The sequence below is a fragment of the Vicia villosa genome, linkage group LG3 (assembly GCF_029867415.1).
Source record: "Vicia villosa cultivar HV-30 ecotype Madison, WI linkage group LG3, Vvil1.0, whole genome shotgun sequence".
NCBI classification, from domain to species: domain Eukaryota; kingdom Viridiplantae; phylum Streptophyta; class Magnoliopsida; order Fabales; family Fabaceae; genus Vicia; species Vicia villosa.
The window spans coordinates 3,761,186-3,784,637 of record NC_081182.1 but is presented as its reverse complement, the minus strand read 5'-3'; the positions used below and the strand labels follow the sequence as shown (position 1 = coordinate 3,784,637).

General features: G+C 32.0%; 2 protein-coding genes across 2 annotated transcripts; one reads left to right on the top strand and one right to left on the bottom strand.

Annotated features, from left to right (window-relative positions):
- Nucleotides 1–1,879: 1,879 nt before the first annotated feature.
- Nucleotides 1,880–6,419, top strand: LOC131660080 (probable transcriptional regulatory protein At2g25830). The gene is made up of 8 exons (XM_058929210.1): nt 1,880–2,171; nt 2,271–2,410; nt 2,636–2,697; nt 3,668–3,824; nt 4,391–4,668; nt 5,246–5,366; nt 5,791–5,926; nt 6,058–6,419. The coding sequence occupies exons 1-7, from the start codon at nt 1,979–1,981 to the stop codon at nt 5,881–5,883; spliced, it is 1,044 nt and encodes a 347-aa protein (XP_058785193.1). The 5' UTR covers nt 1,880–1,978; the 3' UTR covers nt 5,884–5,926; nt 6,058–6,419.
- Nucleotides 6,420–6,432: 13 nt separating this feature from the next.
- LOC131660078 (carotenoid cleavage dioxygenase 8 homolog B, chloroplastic-like) lies at nt 6,433–9,718 on the bottom strand. The gene is made up of 6 exons (XM_058929209.1): nt 9,348–9,718; nt 7,690–8,433; nt 7,388–7,581; nt 7,098–7,287; nt 6,903–7,005; nt 6,433–6,814 (listed from the first exon to the last, which is right to left on the bottom strand). Exons 1-6 carry the CDS (start codon nt 9,663–9,665, stop codon nt 6,669–6,671), a joined length of 1,695 nt encoding a protein of 564 aa, XP_058785192.1. The 5' UTR covers nt 9,666–9,718; the 3' UTR covers nt 6,433–6,668.
- Between the last annotated feature and the right edge of the window lie 13,734 nt (nt 9,719–23,452).

Here is a 23,452-nt window from a genome sequence, read left to right as displayed (position 1 = left end):
ACAATACAAAATCAAAAAGTATACAATAAGTCTACAAAATTCACACAACAAATTATGTATTTATATATGATTTTAGCTATTAATAGGATAATAAATCTGATTAGAAAGTGTAACCATAATTTTAGTAATTAAAAAGAGTCATTTAAAACTATAACGTTTAGTAACTACAATAAGAGTAATTATTATTATAATAGTAACCGAGATATACTATTTATAATTTTTAATATAATATATAACAATATAATAATTATTAATTATTTAATGTTTAGTAATTACAATAGGAATAATAATTATTATAAATTATAATTTTCTATAATATAACTTTTTATTAAAGTGTAATTATTTTTTATGACTTTTTTAGTTTTTAGTAAATAATAATGTATAGAGAAGTAGTTATTAATTAAATATAATCATTGAATCTATTTGAATTTTAAAAATAAAAAAATTTAACCATAAAATATATAACATTGTAAAATTCATTTTAAAAACGTAACAAAAAAATCATAAATCTAAATATAAAATATTTAGGAAACAAATAATATTAATTATAATATATATTTTTGAATAGTTATAATTAATATCCTTTATTTTGAAGAAATAATTATATTTTTGAATAGTTATATATTTTTTAACTATAATATATTTTGTATTTTGGATTCTAGATCTTCATCCTTCTATTCTAACCATGTTCGTAAGGTACCAAATTTTTTTATTAAAAATTATATTAATTATAATATCTTTTACTTTGAAGAATTAATTATATTTATATTTTTGAATAGTTTTAATGTTTGACTACTTTATTATAATAATTTAATTAATATTCTTTATATTTTATATTGAAGAATTAATTTTTATTATTATTATTATAATTAGGATATTAGATTCGATAAATGTAGTGATTTGGTGGGAAGAATAAAATAAGAGCGATAAAAATTCAAAATTTAATAGGTTTCTAAAATGATTCTATATTGGATTAAGGTTTCTAATATGATGTTACATTGGATTTAGGGTTAGAGTTGTGTTCAAGGTTGTCATCATGACAACCTTGGATTTATATTAAGTAGATTATTAAAAAATAAATAAACTTTAGAAAAGATGTGAAAACAATATTATGTGTGATAGTGTATACATATTTCCATTTTTACCTATTAAATCTATATCATTAATTATATTTAATCGTATAATTTTAAGGTCTCACCAGTAAGGGTGGAAATAGGCCAGGTCGATAAAAGTGATCTACATGCTAGCATATATAGGCTCAAGTCAGACCACACATTATTTTTAAATAAAAAAGGCTTAGGCTTATTTATAAGCCTATCTAATTAAAAAACTAGGTCTTAGACCCTAAAAAAAACCTTTTAAACCTATCAGGTCGACTTATTTAAATAAATATGAATATTTTTTTATGATCAGTATGTTATGTTTTGTACTTTGAATTAAAATACGTAAATAAAACTTAGTTATCGCGAAGAACTTGTGAAAATAAAATGAATACACTATATAAACATTGTTTTCATAAATAATCTCCTAAAATTTATGGTAATAGGTAAGTTAAAATAAGTTAATCTATTTAAACATTATTTAAATTTATGTAGGCTAACAGACTAACCAGACTTTCGAAAATGCCAGACTCAGAACTAAAAAATAAATCTACGACAGACTACAGACCAGACTTAAACTTCAAATTTTTTGACAAGACAGACTTAAGCTTAACAAAACCTAACTCGAATTAACCTATTTCCACCCCTACTCACCGGTGACGGACGCTCACCTTAGATCCCACCAAATAAAATAAAATTTCTTATTTATTTATTTAATATTTTATTCCTAAATAAAACCCCGTTTCTCTTTGTTCTATCGTATAACTTGGTTTGTTCCCACCAAATAAAATTTCTTATTTATTTATTTAATATTTTATTCCTAAAACCCCGTTTCTCTTTGTTCTATCGTATAACTTGGTTTGAATTGAAATACAACCATGTCCTTTCTTCAGTGGCGCGCTGCCTCAATATTGCATGTTTCCCCCTCTGTTGCATTGCACTTGGAGCCGTACAACACTGGTCTCACTTATCATAGGATGATGTCGAGAGCATCGCGAGTGGCGCATCACCTCCAAGCTTCCTCATCTCGCGTTTCCTCCACGCGCCCCATTTCCTCACTCTTTCTCCACAGTACCACTCTACTCTCCCTCTCTCAATTTCACATTTTGTATTTTCTCAATTGTTTTGTTGATTTTCCTGAATGAATCAGAGTCACTCCTTCATTCTCAGGGAATGTTCATATTTCATCGTCGTTGGGTGATGCTAATGCAAGCTTTACCAATTATGATAGCAACTGTCGAGCTAGAAAGATATGGACTTTTGCTCCTGTTTGTATGGGCAGACGCTCCAGCAAAATCGCCGGTCGAAAGGTTCTTCATTGAATTGTTTTTGTTTTTGATTAATAATGCATGTCATCTGTTTGATGAAAGTCCTGTTAAACCGAAAACCATTTTGATATGCTCTGAGTTGATTTGCAGTTTGATTAGTATATGTTTTTCATTTTTATGATTTCTACTTCTGTAAAGACAGTTTTTTGAAGCTTTTTTTTTTTCTAATTCAAAGTTTTTTTAATTTTTTATTTGCCATTACTTCAGGAAGCCAATAATGCAAAGAAAGCTAAACTATATTCAAGGATTGGGAAGGAAGTTGTGTCTGCGTAAGTCCTTCTCCATGTTTATGTTGCTTTTGTTATATGACTGTTTTGTTGTTATTGATCCCAAGTTATTTCAAGGACACAATTGGTGTTTATTCATCATAGTACAACTATAATCACTAGGCTTTCATTTTAGAATTTTATTATTGTGCATTGCAGGGAATTTTTTTTTATAGGTTCCGTTGGATTTTCCGTCTTCATTGCGGTCCGCTCCTAGTTGTCTAAATTGCGGCATTTGACTTGATTTAGTCCCAAATTACTTTAGAGATATGGCTGTGTTTATAACTGAGGGCAATCCTCACCATACAAGTCGGGTTTGTAGGGATGAGCTAAGCCCAACCCAAATTCTGAGATGGTATCAGACCCTATCCTATATCACTTGTTGGGTTTCCCGCGTCGTCCACGCTTCAGCCTCATTGAGGTCTCAACATGAGGGTGTGTGTTGGAATTTCCGCGTTCATTGCGGTCTGCCCCTAGTCGTCTAAATTGCGGAATTTGGCTTGATTTAGTTCCACATTGCTTAGAGATATAGCCGGTGTCGTATTTATAAGTGGGAGAAATCCTCACCCTACATGCCGGTTTTGTAGGGACGAGTTAGGCCTAACCCAAATTTTGAGAGGTACAATCATTTCTCGCAACTTACATATATGTGCGCAGATATTTTATGTGATAATGCTACATGGTGGCACCACAATGAGTTATGATTGAATGTTTGTGCAACATGTTTTATGGTGTCAATGCATAGTAGTTGCACTCTTGATTTCATTAAATGAAATAGATCATTCGGTCATTCTTTTATCTTCTTAGGTTTGTTTGTGGCTGGATTGATGTCGCTGATTTTCCCTACTTTAACGATGATCTATTATAGAATTGATTTTGGTTCTGGCTAGAGGAGTTTTATTAGTGTCCTGCTTTCCTTTTATGATCAAGTAGCCATTTTATGCATGCCTTTTGTGCTACTAAAAAATGACAGTGTAAAGAAAGGTGGTCCGAATGTAATGTCTAATTCAGCCCTGGCTGCTGTACTTGAGAAAGTAAAGGAGCTTGATGTTCCTAGAGATATTGTCGAGCGCAACATCAAGAGAGCAACTGAAAAGGGACAAGAGGCTTATATTGAGAAAATTTACGAGGTTAGTATAACATCATTGTGGACACATTTGGATAATCTCTTTTTTCTTAAGAACATGATAGTGTCGTTATGTTTTACGAGGAGTTCCCTAATCTTCAACAGCAGTAGTTTCTTTTATGGTTCTTGTATGGTGATGACACTATCATGCTTTTAAGTTGAAGTCATAAAGGCAATTAACCAAATCTGTCAGACAAAGGGATAGTACAAATGCTGTTTGGATGCCATTGGCATAATAAATTCTGGTGCCTTGAACATCTCAGATATATGTTTGTGCAGACATAACATTCTGTTGCTTTTGTCCAGTGGATGGCTGGGTTACAACTTCTGAACTTCATCTTCACTTTTCATATTTAAAATTATAATAGAAGAAACCTGATTTTCTTTTATTTTATATTTACTTCACTACTAAGATGTAATTTTGCTAGATATAATACGGGTCTGGCCCAACCACCCCAGAATGGGTCAGCTTTCTGTTTGCCATTGCCTTGAGTTCTGCAGTGTCCTATCTTTTGAAAAATGGATCCTGGAGTATTAGTTTAGCTCATAACTTTCTGCATTTACCCTCAGGTTTATGGTTATGGAGGAGTTAGTATGGTAGTTGAGGTATCAACTGATAAGATAAATCGTTCTATAGCAAAGATTAGAGACGTGGTCAAGGAATGTGGAGGAAAGATGGCGGATTCTGGGTCTGTGTTGTTTAAGTTTACGCGTGCTCGGGTAGTAAACATTAAAGTCACTGATGCTGACAAAGATCAATTGCTTGGAATTGCTTTAGATGCTGGAGCCGAGGATGTAATTGATCCTCCCACTTATGAAGATGATACTGAAGAGGATAGGTCAGAAAGGTAATGCTCTCATTTTTGTTTTACTGTGTTTCTCAGTTATAATCAAATATCTGGTCTTCATATGAATAAGTTTTATGACTTCATCATCATATCTCTAATGAAGCTCCCCCACCCGATTCCTGTCTGTTCGGTCTATGGGGTTTGTGCTCTGTGTGGAGGAAACTTGGAACTGGCTATGATTCATTCATACTGTTGTCTCATCAAAACCTACACCAAAGTGAAAAGTTTAGCCCTCCCTCAATTACTTTAGTTTTATGAATTTGACATTCAGATTTTAAGAATTTCACTTTGTTTGAGGAGTTAGTGGATGTTATAAGTGTATTGAGTTTTACATTAGTGTTAAATCGGTCTCCTGCCCAGTTATAAGTGTATCGAATTTTAGTGGATGTTATAAAGCGCAGTTATTTCTTACAACCCCGGCATCATCTGCAATGGGGTTAATTGATTTTCTAGTCTCATACACTTAAAATAAGTTACATTTTTGCTTTTCCATTTGATTACTCCATCATAACAAGGAGATTCAAATATTTAGAAATAGACCTTAAACCTAACGATTGATTTTAATTTCTTTTGCCAGGTATTATAAAATTGTTGGTTCTTCAGAGAACTATTCATCTATAGTATCAAAGTTGCGAGAGGAGGGCATAGATTTTGAGCCTGATAATGGTTCTGAGCTTCTTCCAAATACCACCGTTGAGGTATGTTTTGGCTATCACATATGCTATTTCATTTTTCTTTTCTTACTTCTCCTTTTAGTTTTATGGAGCCTATGAATGTCAGCAAGCAAACAATCATGAAGGTGTGAATTTAATCTGTGAGGTGGCAGTATGCAACTTCGTAAGATGGGCCTGTAAATTGCCCTTGTCATTCCACTTTTCCGTTCTTCGGTGTCCGAATTGCAAGTTTAATGAGTTCTCTCAGTTGACAAACTTTTCCATTATGAAAAAGCTTTCTTGCAGATTACATTTTCATCACAAACCATCCATAATGCTAATCCGTTTTCTTATGATAAAAAACCTCACTTCATACTTTGAGACGGCCTTCCTCCCATTAAATGTTTGAGCATGTCTTAAAAAGGGGTTACCGGTATAAAACTTGAGTCATGTGCTATTAATTTTTCAGGTAGACGATGAGGCTATGGACTTAAACAGAGAACTTATGAGCAAATTACTTGAGCTTGATGATGTTGACGCTGTTTATACAGATCAGAAATAGTCATTTCTATACTTTTAAGAAGCTGGTCACCAGACTAATCATGGTAATTCTTCGAAATTCAGAATCCATATTACATTATTTACATGGTCTATTTGCAACTGCAAATTAGGCTAAAAAAACATTATTGCATATCTGACTAGTGTACTGTCTAATCTGTTTTTTTTCCTTTGCCAGGGTAGCCAGAAGCATGTTTTCTGGGACGGGAATTTTATTTTGAATTTTTAATTCATAATTGAGGTTATTTAAATAATTTGTTGTCTTAATTATATAACAAATTGAACGCTTCAATAAAAATAGAAAAGTGTTGCATGATAACCAAAACAAATTAAAACTGTTTCCTTCTGGTTGGGTTTGATGATTCCGAAGAAAAATCTTTGCAACTATCTCCTTAGATTTCTGTCTACATTGTATTATGTAATTGTCATTTAAGTAGATTACTATGATTTTGCTAGACAAGTCAACAAGTATTTCACTTCATTTATGCGAGTCAACACATGACTTTTAATGCGTTTTAGTATATGCGAACAACCAAGATAGGAAATCTGTATAGTTGCTAATTTTCTATGTATATTCTTGAATTTTACATGAGTTATAATTTTATAATGCTGCGACTAATATGAAATCGTATAATTGCTACTTTATCATACATGTACTTGCGTTTATGTATTGCACTCAGCTTGCACTTATAAATAGTTGTAGAATATAAACTGTACAGATGTGATGCTTTCATGTAGTTTCTCTGAGCAGATCTTTCACTATGATAATGACAGTTTTTAGTAACTCTTTTACTGTTTTGGAACCCAACATCCATGCAATCCATATGGAAGACCATAAGGGAACTTAGCCCTAGCAATCTCTTCAAAAGTGGAACCATCTAACACCAATGCATATCCTTCTCCATTTTTCTCACTGACTATGGAGATTACTACACCTGTTATATGAGGGTTAAAAAGTTCAGAACAAGGAGGGGATGATCTTGCAGAAACATGAATTGATCAGCTAATTATAAGAGTTCTTACCATCGTCTTCTTCTGTTGCTCCTGGTCGAGGCACAAAGAATGGTTCCGAGGGCACAGCTCCTTCTTCATACCAATTCTTGGCCCTTTTTGATTCTAGATCAATCTACATATTGCATGTCAAAGCACATTTAACTAAAGGTTTGTAGGGTTAAATTGGACATAAATTGAAAATAGTGAGATGTAATGCAAAGTAACCTTGGTGAGGGTGTTGGGGAAGTTACAAGGGCGTTGTGCTCCACAAGCATAGGTATATCTGTATTTCATCCCTAAATAATTAGGGTTTATGCTGCACATATCCATGCCTCTCCCATGTTCATTTGGGTCTAATGCTGCTTCTAATGTTCCATATGGACTTCCATCTAGTGGTATTCTAAACCTTCCAACCCTATTATTTCAATAAACATTGATTTTAGATCAATTTCATTTGATCTAGTATATGCATTCCATTATGGCCTTACAATAAAATAATCAAGTCAAATACGAACCTAGCATCTGGTAGAACATCGTTGCCATTAAATGAGCGAAGGTTCTGTAATCTAAGCTTGTCAAGAATGCCGGGGTTTGAATTGTGTTCACAGCAGTCAGCAATAACAGCAGTCACCCTCCCATCTTCATCTTCCTCTTCATATGCATTTATGAAATGGAAAGTAACAAATAGAGGCACTTCCACACTTGCCACCTTCAAAATCACACACCAAAATTAACTACAAAACTAATAAGGGAAACACTAATACAACTCATCATATTCTAGCATGTCAGCTATGAAATGTAATTAATATGCACTTACAATCTTTCCACTAGTCTTGCACATTACATGCATAAAAGCTTTGGATTCAGGATGCCACTGAAACTTGTATAAAGGAGTTGGTTCAGCCCTGAGCAAATTCTGAGCACAATACCTCAATGGCATTTCAGGCACAATAACATAGTGTTCAGTAACAGGGAAGGAATGGACCCAACCGGGCGATGATCCGCCTCGACAATCAACCCGCCCAATAACATTCCTCTCATTAGAGCCGGGTTCCATCTTCACTACCAAGTATCCTGGTTTCACAAGGTCAGGGATCAACGTTAAAAACTCCTTATCCGTCACAATAGGGTGTGCGGAATGAATGAGTCCTCCCAAAGAATCACTATACTCAAATTTTCCAATTGTCTCCAACGTCTCAGGATCTATCACTATAGACCCTTTTTGTGTCTCTGTCAAACAAACCACCCTCCCATCGCCGAGCTTCACCACACCGGTGTTGGCATTATCGGTAAGTGATGAACCAGAGAAAAGACTCGCTAGCTCTCCTACATAAGCTAAGAAATTTTCAGCCTTAGGCACTTCAGAAAATTCACGATAACATATCTTCTGATTTTTCTTTGCTGCTTGATAAGCTTGAGATTCGATTTGCCGGTGACCGGCCGTCAACCGCCCATTCTCAAAGTGAAGTCCAACCAAGGTGGCATAGCCATCAAAGAGATGCCTGAAATTATAGTCTCCTATGTTCCACATGCCTGGACCATTCCTTATGTACGTTCCTTTCTGCATGCGTAATATGTACCATGTTATTAGTATATACTGTAAATCATCTCATATTTATACTACCAAATTAAAAAATAATAGTGAATATTTTATTCGTATATTATAGATTTTCATGCCAACAACACGATACTATTTGTGTATCATAGTGTTACGAATCAATGGATGTTCAAAGATGCTTTGATATTACATACTCCTATAAGATCAATTATTTATTTTAATTAATTTGATATTAAATTCTTGATTCTAGTAATATACTCTGCTGGGTTCCATTTGCTGACACATTGGTACATTACTGGACAAACACAAACCAATATTACGTGTAGAATCAGCAGCTTTTTCATTTTTAATAATTTATATGGAGGTTTTGAGACAAGAATATTTCTGTTGTTTTCCACTTTGTCTATGTTTTAAATTTGGTTGTTTCAATAAAACAATCGAGTAGAACTCGACTAATAATAATATTGGTGGTAAAATTTAAGCAGAGGGTAGAAGCTACAGCGATAGATATAATATAAAATTATCCACACATTTATATCTATATTTAGAACTTAAGCTTTTTGAATAGTTTATTCATTATATGATATTTTAATCTTTGTAATGGATTAGTGGCTTGGAGTTTAATTATTACTGTCCTCATTCTTTTAATAAAAAATATATCAGAACAAAATCAAATGATGTTATATTGAATGTAAGAAGAAAAAAGAATAGTCATATTTATTTTTATAATCACAAAATATACTTACTTATTTTTATGAAATTAAGAAGAATAATTGTATTTAACTAAATAATTAATTTTTTTTTGAAAATTTAATTAATTAATTTTTAATAATATAAATTAATTACTTTTGTTTATATTCATTAAATTAAAGATTATTTTAAAAATATATCAATGTTGGAGAAAAAAAATCACTTACCAGCCAGAGTGGAATATGTCCTTGAACAAGAAGTTCTCCTTCCCATCTTTCTTGGGGGACACTAGTCCATGCAACATGGTGTTGGCCACCGTTGGTCCCTGGAAGTTTCTCCGGCGGTGGAGGCGGAGCGATCACACGCGACGGGCTCGCAACATTTGCGACGGTCAAATGATCTTGAAGATTGCGTGTGCCCTTATAAATGCCCTTGTTTCTAAATAAAAACTTATCCTTATAAGAGTTATCAGGCATATCACAAACAACTCTATTTTGCAATGAAATGGAGTTTCTCATTATAGTTGGTGAGACTATGAAAGCCATGGAAATGGAGCTACTATTGAGTGAAGAAAGAAGAGAATAGATATATTGAATGAGTTTTGTGAGTGAGGAGTAAGAGTATGAGTGAGATGCATTTATATATAGGAATGTCTTGGGCAATGAATTGATTTATGAATGTGTAAGAAACTATGTATGCTTTGATTTGTGGGAATCTAAAATTGGTGGAAACCCTTTCCACTACGAGACACCGTTTGTTTTATATTGAGTCATTAGTATATACATTAAATTGTAATATTTCAAATCTTTAAATAATTAGTTTTTAGCAAGAATGACAGAAAAAACACTAATATGTAGTAAGAGTATATTGTAAATTATAATTGGACATATAATAGGGTTTCATTATATAAAAATAAACAATATACTTGTAGTAAGAACTAATCTATTTCAAATTAATTAAATTCGAGTCTAAATCAAACCAAGTTTAATATATTATTCATCTATTAATTTAATATTATTATTTATAATTGTTTGACTAAAATAGGAACTAAATTGTTATATTTTATTATTACTATTATTTTTATTTCAGACATATTTGGTAACATTTAGTAGTATTTTGTACACACAGTTATCTCCCATTTTTGTCTGGGTAAAACGACGGACATAGGTATAAATTTATGTGTTAGCATGTATAAATATGACAATCTTATAAAAGGTATTTTTTTGATGTTTTGATGACGATAACTATGATTAAAGTAAGTGGCAATAATTTTCAACCTCGATAATAGTCACCTAACCAGAGAAACATCTCATGCCTCAAAGAGACTAAAGATTAAAGTGTTTATATCAAGAACAATCCAGCAAAAAAAAGCTTGAAGCCTCTGATAAAGTGTGAAAGTTTGTTTGATCGTGTTTGTTTGTTTGTCTGATCAGAGTGATCCGAGTTTTGTAAAAGTAAATAATAACTTTTAAAGGACTACGACAACTCACACACCCCTTACAAATCTTTTTCAAATGTTTTTATCATGCAGATTATTTTTTAGATCAAACCAAGTGATTAAGAAGCTGTCCAATCTTTTTCCAAAGCCTTTTTGAACAAACCAATCGATTTTTTATCTAATAGATTAGAATCTTATGCTAATCCATTAGAAAATGGCTAATCAATTACCAAGCGATGGAGACAACACCTTAATGACCTAAAATGACAACACATCCAATATTTCCTCTTTAGGCCCGCTAATCGATTAGAACGTTATTTTAATCCATTAGAACGTTAATCTAATTGATTAGAACGTCTTACCAATCAATTAGATAATCGATTCGACCCATGAATCTTTCCTTTTTTGGTTTCTCTAACTACTATAAAAGAGAGGTACACCCTCACTTCAAATCACGCCACTTTTCAACGTTTTCATATTTCTTTGGAATTTAACTATCTCCCTCTCTTTAGAAAATATTTTATTTCACTCAGATAGCCTTAGTGCTAGTAAGTGAAGCATTACTTGTGAGGAATAAATTTTTGTAAGTGGTCGTGATGATCATTTATATTCGTAAGGGTGCGATAGTCTTAAGATATTGAGTTAGGTTCTTGAGATAAACCAGTCATAAAATCTCCGTTCTTGGTTTATTGAGAATTTCCGGAAAAATTAATGTTTTAGTTATTGAGATCAACTATAAATCTCTAAATGATTCGTTAGCTTAGTCTGGATTAAAAGTTGACATTGGTTGGGGATAAGACTCTTAGGGCCCATTTGGTGCGCATGATAAGATATATATATATATATATATATATATATATATATATATATATATATATATATATATATATATATATATATATATATATATATATTATATTCGATATCCTGTAAAACCAAACACATGATAGAATAAGTCTTATCCTGTCTATATCATATCCTATCATATACTATAAAAGAGAGGTACACCCTCACTTCAAATCACGCCACTTTTCAACGTTTTCATATTTCTTTGGAATTTAACTATCTCCCTCTCTTTAGAAAATATTTTATTTCACTTAGATAGCCTTAGTGCTAGTAAGTGAAGCATTACTTGTGAGGAATAAATTTTTGTAAGTGGTCGTGATGATCATTTATATTCGTAAGGGTGCGATAGTCTTAAGAGATTGAGTTAGGTTCTTGAGATAAACCAGTCATAAAATCTCCGTTCTTGGTTTATTGAGAATTTCCGGAAAAATTATTGTTTTAGTTATTGAGATCAACTATAAATCTCTAAATGATTCGTTAGCTTAGTCTGGATTAAAAGCTGACATTGGTTGGGGATAAGACTCTTAGGGCCCATTTGGTGCGCATGATAAGATATATATATATATATATATATATATATATATATATATATATATATATATATATATATATATATATATATATATATATATATATATATTATATTCGATATCCTGTAAAATCAAACACATGATAGAATAAGTCTTATCCTGTCTATATCATATCCTATCATATCCTATCATATACTATAAAAGAGAGGTACACCCTCACTTCAAATCACGCCACTTTTCAACGTTTTCATATTTCTTTGGAATTTAACTATCTCCCTCTCTTTAGAAAATATTTTATTTCACTCAGATAGCCTTAGTGCTAGTAAGTGAAGCATTACTTGTGAGGAATAAATTTTTGTAAGTGGTCGTGATGATCATTTATATTCGTAAGGGTGCGATAGTCTTAAGAGATTGAGTTAGGTTCTTGAGATAAACCAGTCATAAAATCTCCGTTCTTGGTTTATTGAGAATTTCCGGAAAAATTATTGTTTTAGTTATTGAGATCAACTATAAATCTCTAAATGATTCGTTAGCTTAGTCTGGATTAAAAGCTGACATTGGTTGGGGATAAGACTCTTAGGGCCCATTTGGTGCGCATGATAAGATATATATATATATATATATATATATATATATATATATATATATATATATATATATATATATATATATATATATTATATTCGATATCCTGTAAAACCAAACACATGATAGAATAAGTCTTATACTGTCTATATCATATCCTATCATATCCTATCATATACTATAAAAGAGAGGTACACCCTCACTTCAAATCACGCCACTTTTCAACGTTTTCATATTCCTTTGGAATTTAACTATCTCCCTCTCTTTAGAAAATATTTTATTTCACTCAGATAGCCTTAGTGCTAGTAAGTGAAGCATTACTTGTGAGGAATAAATTTTTGTAAGTGGTCGTGATGATCATTTATATTCGTAAGGGTGCGATAGTCTTAAGAGATTGAGTTAGGTTCTTGAGATAAACCAGTCATAAAATCTCCGTTCTTGGTTTATTGAGAATTTCCGGAAAAATTATTGTTTTAGTTATTGAGATCAACTATAAATCTCTAAATGATTCGTTAGCTTAGTCTGGATTAAAAGCTGACATTGGTTGGAGATAAGACTCTTAGGGCCCATTTGGTGCGCATGATAAGATATATATATATATATATATATATATATATATATATATATATATATATATATATATATATATATATATATATATATATATATATATATATTATATTCGATATCCTGTAAAACCAAACACATGATAGAATAAGTCTTATCCTGTCTATATCATATCCTATCATATCCTATCATATACTATAAAAGAGAGGTACACCCTCACTTCAAATCACGCCACTTTTCAACGTTTTCATATTTCTTTGGAATTTAACTATCTCCCTCTCTTTAGAAAATATTTTATTTCACTCAGATAGCCTTAGTGCTAGTAAGTGAAGCATTACTTGTGAGGAATAAATTTTTGTAAGTGGTCGTGATGATCATTTATATTCGTAAGGGTGCGATAGTCTTAAGAGATTGAGTTAGGTTCTTGAGATAAACCAGTCATAAAATCTCCGTTCTTGGTTTATTGAGAATTTCCGGAAAAATTATTGTTTTGGTTATTGAGATCAACTATAAATCTCTAAATGATTCGTTAGCTTAGTCTGGATTAAAAGCTGACATTGGTTGGGGATAAGACTCTTAGGGCCCATTTGGTGCGCATGATAAGATATATATATATATATATATATATATATATATATATATATTATATTCGATATCCTGTAAAACCAAACACATGATAGAATAAGTCTTATCCTGTCTATATCATATCCTATCATATACTATAAAAGAGAGGTACACCCTCACTTCAAATCACGCCACTTTTCAACGTTTTCATATTTCTTTGGAATTTAACTATCTCCCTCTCTTTAGAAAATATTTTATTTCACTCAGATAGCCTTAGTGCTAGTAAGTGAAGCATTACTTGTGAGGAATAAATTTTTGTAAGTGGTCGTGATGATCATTTATATTCGTAAGGGTGCGATAGTCTTAAGAGATTGAGTTAGGTTCTTGAGATAAACCAGTCATAAAATCTCCGTTCTTGGTTTATTGAGAATTTCCGGAAAAATTATTGTTTTAGTTATTGAGATCAACTATAAATCTCTAAATGATTCGTTAGCTTAGTCTGGATTAAAAGCTGACATTGGTTGGGGATAAGACTCTTAGGGCCCATTTGGTGCGCATGATAAGATATATATATATATATATATATATATATATATATATATATATATATATATATATATATATATATATATATATATATATATATATATATTATATTCGATATCCTGTAAAACCAAACACATGATAGAATAAGTCTTATCCTGTCTATATCATATCCTATCATTATCCTATATCCTATCATGTCCCTATCATATCCTGTGCACCAAACGGGCCCTTAAAATCTTGAGATCAGATTATATTAATGTTTGTGGGCATAACCTTCAAAAACTCATAGTTTATAGTGAAACTCTCAAGAAGACCTCTTAGGGACATTGCCAACGTTTAGCCAAACCAGTATAAATTTCCGGTGCAATCTTTCTAACCCTATCCTTTTATTTTCTATGATTTAATTTCAATATTTTATTTTCGACTACAAATTACTCACCTAGAAATTATTAATATGATCTTAATCGAGAAAAGTTTAAAATTAATCATGATTTTAAATACCACAATTCACCCCCTTGTGCTCGAAGTCACTTGTCTAACAATAGGTGCATCAAGCAATTGTTTTGGTAGGTGGTGCCTTTGATGGTTGAAAATCTCAAACTTATTTACTCTTCTATGGTTAGAGAAGCTCTCAAGGTTCATCAAAGGTTGATAATAGTACTTATCTCTTCGATTTGAGAATCCTTGAGCTCTACATCTGCTATTGACTCTGGTTCTATAACACTATAGAGATGTATTAGAGTTGGGTCACCACCTCTAGTGACTTTCTCTCAGTAGATGGACTTGGCTGCTTCCATTATTCCAGCAGTGAGACAAAGTTTCCTACATGATCAGGTACATGTGTTTTCAAAGCTTCCTTTGAATTCGATCCCTAATGTGAGGTAGAAGTAAAACTCGGTGATTATACCCATTTCAAATTAGTTAAATTTAGTCCCCCTCACCTTTGTTGTAAACATGTATTCTTAATCATCTCTCTTCTATTGACTTTTGTATGCAAAATAATGTTTAATGGCTTGTGCCAGAGGAAGACTTGTGTCATAGTTAGTCTGATTTGTCTTAAAGCATGCTTTGTACTCCTTTTCTCGTGCTTCACAGGTATTAGATCCTATTTCGATATCATCTAAGATTTATGTTGATATTGATAAGATAAGACACTCAAACCTTCACCACTATCGTAAATATTCAAACATTTCATCTTTGAAAATTCTATGGATCCCAAAGTTGTTCGTACTTCATCTAAAGTAATAGTACTCCCTTACCAAAATGAATGGCGTCCTAAAAGGATCTAGGTAATGAGTTCAACAAGGTTAGAACCTCGTCCTCATATTCACTCTTTACCTCAATAGTCTTAAAATCACCAATGATCTTGTGAAATCCTATTAACTACTCCCATATATATTATTTATCTATCATTTAGAATGAGCAAAGTTGTTATTTCAGACACAATATGTCAGCTGAAGACACTGTCATATACGACGATTCAAGTTTTTATCACATTGAATCTCAATATTCTCCATGGCCACTTCCCTTATAACTTTATCCTTAATGCACAAGGTAATGAAATTTTTCGTCTTATCCAACATCCCAGTCTTCTCTGCTTCAATTAGGCATGAAAATATCACCACTTCACCCTTTAATGCTTCAATACATTTCTCTTGATATAAGATTGCTTCATCTTCACTTTTCATAACTCAAAATCAGTGTCTCCAGAATGCCTCTCAATCTAACATTTCAAATTCATGGTGCTCAATTGTAAACAAAATCTCTTTTTCCACTTACAAAATTGAAAGGTTCAATCACACCAAATTTTTTGATGTGTGGGGATATTAGACAATAGCAAAAAAAAAAGGCCTTTAACAAAAATAACTCTCTATGAAATAAGTGAACTACTTAATTGGTAGAAGAAGATAAAATACTAGCGACACAATAACTTGTTTACCCAATTCAATCAAAAAATCTCCGATGACAGAGAGAATAGCTCTCCAATTTGCTATACTTCCATGAGTATTTACAAAAGATTACAAATGAGTTACAAGAAAATAGTCACAAAGGTTTCCAAGAATAAACCCTATTCTCTATCCAAGTATTTCCAATATTTCAAACTCTATACATATGAATCACATAAGCCCAAGGTGTTAAAAGTATTTCCCAATCTCCCTTAGATATCTCTAAGAGTGTGTTTGGATGAGGTAATTGATAATTTTTAAGGAATTTAAAATTCTAAGAAATTCAAATGATTCAATTGAAATCCACTCATTTTTAAATTCTTTTGTTTGTATAAAGTATTAAAATAATTCATTAGTAATTTTTGGGGTTATTTAATAAAATTTATTGTTTTGGATCAAAAGTAAAATATAAAAATAGTGACCAATTTATATAATTTGAAAATTATTAGGAACTTATTTGCTATTTTTTGAAAATTTTGGTGATAAATTTATAATTTTCATAATGAGGTCCATGTTGCAAAATTTGAAAAATTATTAATAAACAATTAAACATTTGCATTATATAGAGTGAAGAAGTAATTTCAAATTCTTTATTTTTTGGTATCATTTGAAATTCCTTAAATTTAGCTTGAATAAAATACTTCATAAATTTACATCATTTTAACATTTTCCCATATTTTTTATCCAAAAAATTAATTTTGGTCAAATTATTTTTAGTTCCTTCAAGATATTGTTTTCCCTCATTAAAATGCTTCATCCAAACACACACTAAGGGTGTGTTTGTTTCAAGTTAAGAAAAAACATTCCTTAAAATCGTATTTCCATCATTATTATTCCTTGAAATAATATTCCTATCCAAGTGTTTGTCAAAAACTAAATTTCTTAAACAAGTTTATAATATTTATTTAATTTAAAAATTATAAATAAATTAAAAAATTATAAAACGTGAGTAGTAGTGAGGAGTTATCGTTAGTTGAATTTTATTCCCATGGGAATGTTGGATTCCCACCTTTTAAACCTTAGAATAAAAATAGAAGAATCATGTATTAATAAAGTTTCTGGGAATAAAATATGCCTTGGAATAATTTTTTTTTAAATTGAATCAAACATGAGAATATTGCATTTCCATTGCCATATTCCCGGGAATATATTTTACAACCTTGAAACAAACATATCCTAAGAGTTTCCCAAATTTCAAGAATACTACACACTTAGGAATATACCATTATCTCTATAAGATTACCACTATAATTCTTAATGTTTTTTTTTTTTTATCTTCAACTCTAAAATTCTAAAGGTTGTATTGATAAGAGTGATGAAGATACATATTTATAAGTAGTGAACCCCAACAAATCCAAAACAAGTAAAAAACACAACCCATTAATAAACAGAACCACGAACTCAAATAATGAAGCATAATACACGCGAATCGAGAAAATTATATCTGAGCTCTAATGGATCGAACCTCCCGCCGGACCTGGTCTCACTGTCGCCCCGTCGCCACCGGCTTTGCCTCCAGGATGATTTCTAATTTCTGTAACCTCATATTTTTACAATTCTTTTATGGGAGAAAATAACAACTATCTGATTCACTATACTTCCAAGAGTTGTTATAAAATATTACAGAGGAGTTACAAGTGAATAGTCACCCAAAGAACAAGTCCTATTTTCCCACCAGTTTACTAATCTCTATAGCTCTCTATATATGAACTCACAAGCTCAAGTTGTTTAGAAGTGTTTTCCAATAACTTTAAATATCTCTAAGAATTTCCCAAATTCTAAGAACACACTCTTAAAAACTTACCCTTATATATATATATATATATATATATATATATATATATATATATATATATATATATATATATATATATATATATATATATATATATATATATGGAGCATATCAAGTGAGAGCATTTTATAATGAGAGATGAGAGGAATAAATATCAACCATTAGATTCATCAAGAGAGAGAATGTTAATACATTAATGTGGCTATTAATTTCTCTCTCTTGATGAATCCAATGGTTGATATTTATTCCTCTCATTTCTCATTATAAAATGCTCTCACTTGATATGCTCTCTCTCTCTCTCTCTCTCTCTCTCTATATATATATATATATATATATATATATATATATATATATATATATATATAAATAAAAGATTACCACTAAGATTCACAATTTTTCTCTCTGTCTTCGATTCTAAATTTCTAAAAGTTGTGAAGACAAGAATGATAGAGATACATATTCATAATTGCTGAAACCAATATATACTTAACTGAGCCAAAACACAACCCATTACAAACTGAAACAACTAAGCATGATATACAAAAAATGACCTGAACAGAATCCAATATACAACATACTCAAATTGCCAGCTGAAACCGACCTAATCACTACAACTTTCAACCCTCCTACCACTGCTGCTTGCTAGCGAGTAAAACTACCGCACCAACTCTGTGTTGAAATATAAACTTGATTTGGGCCTAATTATTAATGGTATTCTCCGGCTTAGTTATTTTGGGCTTAGATAATTTTGGGTAGTGTTTCTAGAGAACTCTTGTAGTATTTGGAGAGTCTAGATATTTCTTATTATTGTAATATTCTCTAGAATACTCATTGAATTTCTAGGATTGAGAACTCTCTAGAATTAGTGAGTCTAGAGTTCTCCTTAGAGTACTATAAATAAAGATGTAATCTCACACATTTGTATCAAGCAAAAATACAAAGTTCTTTCTTCCATAAAGAATTCTCCTATCTATCAAATTCTATTCAACTTCCAATATTTCTAAACACTTGTCCTACTCACAAAAAACAATCTTAATTCCATTACTCTGTCACTGTATTTGTTCGCCACACTAACTTTATCAACCGCGGCTACCCCACTTCCAGCCTCTATCGACTTTCAAGCTGAACGTTAATTTCTTCAATCTCAAAACACAAACATACTTTAACTTTTTTTTTTGACAGCAACAAACTTAACGACTTTCATTCCTTAAACAAAGATCAATACAAAGAGGTACCATATTAAAGAAACTACGCCTAAACCAAGAATTGGCCGCCTTAGCTAAAGTATGGGCAACCGAATTCGCTTGGCGTTTAATGAACTTTACCGCAAAGTTCAGAAAAAGAAGCAACAAGTTCTGAATAGTTCTAATAATAAGGCTAAATTCAGAGTTACCTACAGTTGTAGTATGAATAGCCTTAGTTACAATTTGACAATCACTTTCAAAAATAACATGGGATAAATGAAGGGAGATGGCATTCTGAACTGCTTCCTTCAAAGCGATGGCTTCAGCTTCAATGACGGAAAGAGAACCCACATCCCAAGCCACCCCTCCTGTGATAAATCTCCCCAAATGGTCCCTAAAGCACCAACCTCTATTGGTAGAACCACATACCTTATTGAAAGTTGCGTCAACATTGCACTTCACTTGATTAACCGTAGGCGGAATCCAACCCTCTGAACTATTAGTAGTAACGGTAGGCTCATGCTTCTCTCTGGCTAGAAACCAATCGTACCAATTGTGATAGGCTTGTAAACCAATCCGCATAGCATCTTCACGAGTATCTTGCCACACCACATTATTCCTACTTCTCCAAAGAGTCTCAAGCAAAACCGCAAATCTACCCGCATTCCTACGGTCCTCACGACTACAAACATCCAAAATAAGGGATTTAGCATCATGGAAAGTATGTAAACGGGGTTCAATTAAGGATGACAAACCTGCTGCCCGCCAACTTTGACTAGTAGAAAAGCACCCAAAAAACACATGTCATTCATCTTCATCTTCTAATTCACGCCAACTTTAACTTTTTTAAATTTCAATAACTTATTTTATATATTTATGCAATATTTATTATGTTCCTCTAAGTGTCTCAAAGCTCATCTCATTATTTAGATCCATTAAAGGTGAACTAAATTATTATCCAGATCCATTAAAGGTGACCTAAATATGGTTTAATGTGTTAAATTGGTTAATATGAACAACTAATTGCAATTTTTTTACCTTACTTTTCTAAGGCTCTGTTTGGTAAAACTAGCTGGTAGCTGATAGCTGGTAGCTTATAGCTGATAGCTGGTAGTTGATAGCTGGTAGCTGGTAGCTTTTAGCTGGTGACTATAACTGATAAGCTAATATGAGTGTTTGGTAAATTAACTGTTTCATTAGCTGATAAATACGAAATGACATAAATGATCATTTTAATTAATAAGGGTAATAATATTTTGTTAAAATAATAAGGGTATAAATGGAAAAAAAAGTCACAAGCTAAAAGCTACAAGCTCAAAAGCTACTTCAAATAGCTTTTGAAAAAAAAGCTAAAAGCTAGTAAAAAAGCTACATACTAAAAGCTAAAATAGCGTTACCAAACAGAGCTTTTTTATTAATGTGAGCTGAAAAGCTAAAAGCTAAAAGCTAAAAGCTCTTTTTTGGGTGTTACCAAACAGACTCTAAGTTAATCTTAATTTATGTTGAAAGTTGTAGGGCCCACCACACTTGTAATTAACGTTATAGAGTAGAGAATGACATCATCATAGAAGTTAACCAAGTCATTAAGGAACTATAGGCAAAATTAGGTCTAGTTACTTCAAAAAATTGCCATCTCTTCTAAATTAATAGATTGAGATGCTATCATCGAATTCACTAATTTAAAAATAATCCTAAATAATCACTTTTTTTAATAGCTTAATAGATAATAATTGATCTAGTATAAGTGAATAAGTAAAATGCTGCGAGCTCAAATCCGCATATCTTAGAATTATGCTGCGAGCTCAAATCCGATCTGCATCCAAGAATTAGATGTCAGTACATAACTATTAACTAAATTCCAAATTAATCTTACAAATAATTACCCGACAGAATTCTTGGCAATGAATATGATTAAGAACATATTACCGTCCAAAGTGGAGATGAAATAAATTAATTAGGAGGTGCATCGGTCATAGCATTCAAATGGCAAAACAAATGATGATGCTTTCCATGAATGAAGTATAATACACATGCAACACATTTTTCATTATTAGTATTTGATTTTGGTATTTTATTAACAAGTGTTAATGAAACTATGAAACTATTTCTTACATAGTTCTTACTTCTTTAGGAAAGTGGGAATGTTAATTGTTGCCACTTGACATTTTGTAATAGATTTAGTTTTCAGGTTGACCTGCATGGTTGTGCAATCTGGGTCCGTGTGTTGGCCACTCAATTTTTTCAATCCTTAAATTACTAATTATTGATAATCACTTTGCATCGCACAAAGCAAACATAAGTGTATCTTAACTGTGCTATATTTTAGTAACTCCTCCATTTTAATCATTGTATGCTTGAGTTAAACGTTTCATATGGTGCAACAATTCTGATGAACTTAGTATTTACTATATGAATGGACATTTCATATGGTGAAGAAAAAAAAAATGAAGGGCGATTGGTGCAAGAAAAACTCGATTTTTAAGAATGGTGATTGATACAAGCGAGATAACGAAAGGTGTAGTGAAAACTTGACACTTTATCCGTCGACTTCTGATTAACCAAAAAATAGTTGAAATGATCATCAGTTCGATCTGCAACAACATCATTTTTATATTTTCAAAATTAATGTCACATATCTTTTGATACATGATCAAAATCGAGGGAACAATATTTTTTTTAAATACAAATTATATTGTTTACACAAAATATTAAATTAAATTGTTTATAAATTACATTGTTTACATAGAATATTACATCATTTACACATAATATTAAAATAAAAATATATAATAAATTTTGAATCTGATTCATCGTCATCACTGCACTACAAGAAAAATGGTCCCCAACGACGTGTTTTAGTGACGTGATAAACATATGGCAAAAAAATGCATGTTGCGACGTGTTTATCACTTCGTTAATTTTTTTAAATATTAAAATAATAAATGTAACGTTATCACATGGGAAATCAGATATTTTTTCAAAAAAAAAAAATTGTGACATGTTTATCACGTCACAACATTTAATTCCATCCATGATTTGGGGTTATGGGAGTCTGTCACGTCCCGGGGACAAGTAACTATTTGGGGTTGCCATCCATGATTGGTCGCAGTAAAAAAGATATGTTCTCTTATATCAAAGATCGTATTTGGAAATAGATTAATTCTTGGAGAGGCCGCTCATTATCCAAAGCGGGGAAAGAAGTTATGATTAAATCAGTGTTACAGGCAGTTCCGACGTATATAATGAGCATTTATATTATTCTAGATTCAGTGGTAAATGAGATTCAAAAGATGCTTAACTCTTTTTGGTGGGGTGGAGGGAATAATAACAAAGGTATCAGGTAGATGGAATGGGAAAAGTACTTACTTATACCAAGAAGGACGGTAGTTTGGGTTTTCGTTACTTTAGAGCATTTAATATGGCGATGATTGTGAAACAAGGATGGTACAATATGTCTAAGCCCCATGCACTTGTCTCCCAGATTTTCAAGTCAAGGTATTTCCCTAGAACTTCTTTCCTCGATGCTGAGCTAGGATATAATCCTAGTTTTGTTTGGCAAAGTATTTGGAAAGCTAGAGAAATTCTAATGCTTGGTTGCAAGTGGAGTATTGGTGATGGTAGTAACATTATGGGGATGAATTAACCTTGGATTTGAGGGTACCGTGAGGGGTGTTTGGCTGGCCCTCATAAACAAGGTGCGTACAATATTACCGTTAATAATCTCATGTTGACCCATGTTAAACAATGGGATGTGAGAGTTTTACGTGAGTTGTTTGATTGTGCAGCAGTGGAGGAAATTATACATGTCCCGTTAGTAGAGGAGGTTACTGAAGACAGGTTAATTTAGAAGGAAGAGAAAAGTGGTAGTTATAATGTGAGGTCAGGGTATAGGCTGTGGAGGAATGTTATCAAAAGAGGGCGCGAGATGCCTAATATGCAGAACTGGAATAGTATTTGGAATATCAAAGCGCCGACTAGAGCTAAGCATTTTCTTTGGAGGATTTGTCATGATTTCCTACCCTCCCGAGTGAGACTTCGTCAACATCATGTTTCGTGCCCGGTTGAATGTCCTTTTTGCAATAATAGCTTGGAGGATGAGTGACATATCTTCTTTGGATATGCAGAAACAAATCAAGGTTGGCAGGCAACATGTTTGAGTAATATTATTGATCATCGTCTTCTTTCTTTTGATGAGGTAAAATTACTAATTGTTGATATATATATACAAAGGAAGATAAAAATACATCTGGTAGAGTTGCAGTTATGTTAGAAGATTTGTGGAAGAATCTGAACGATTTCATATGGCATAATGAGAGGGAGGAAGCAACAAA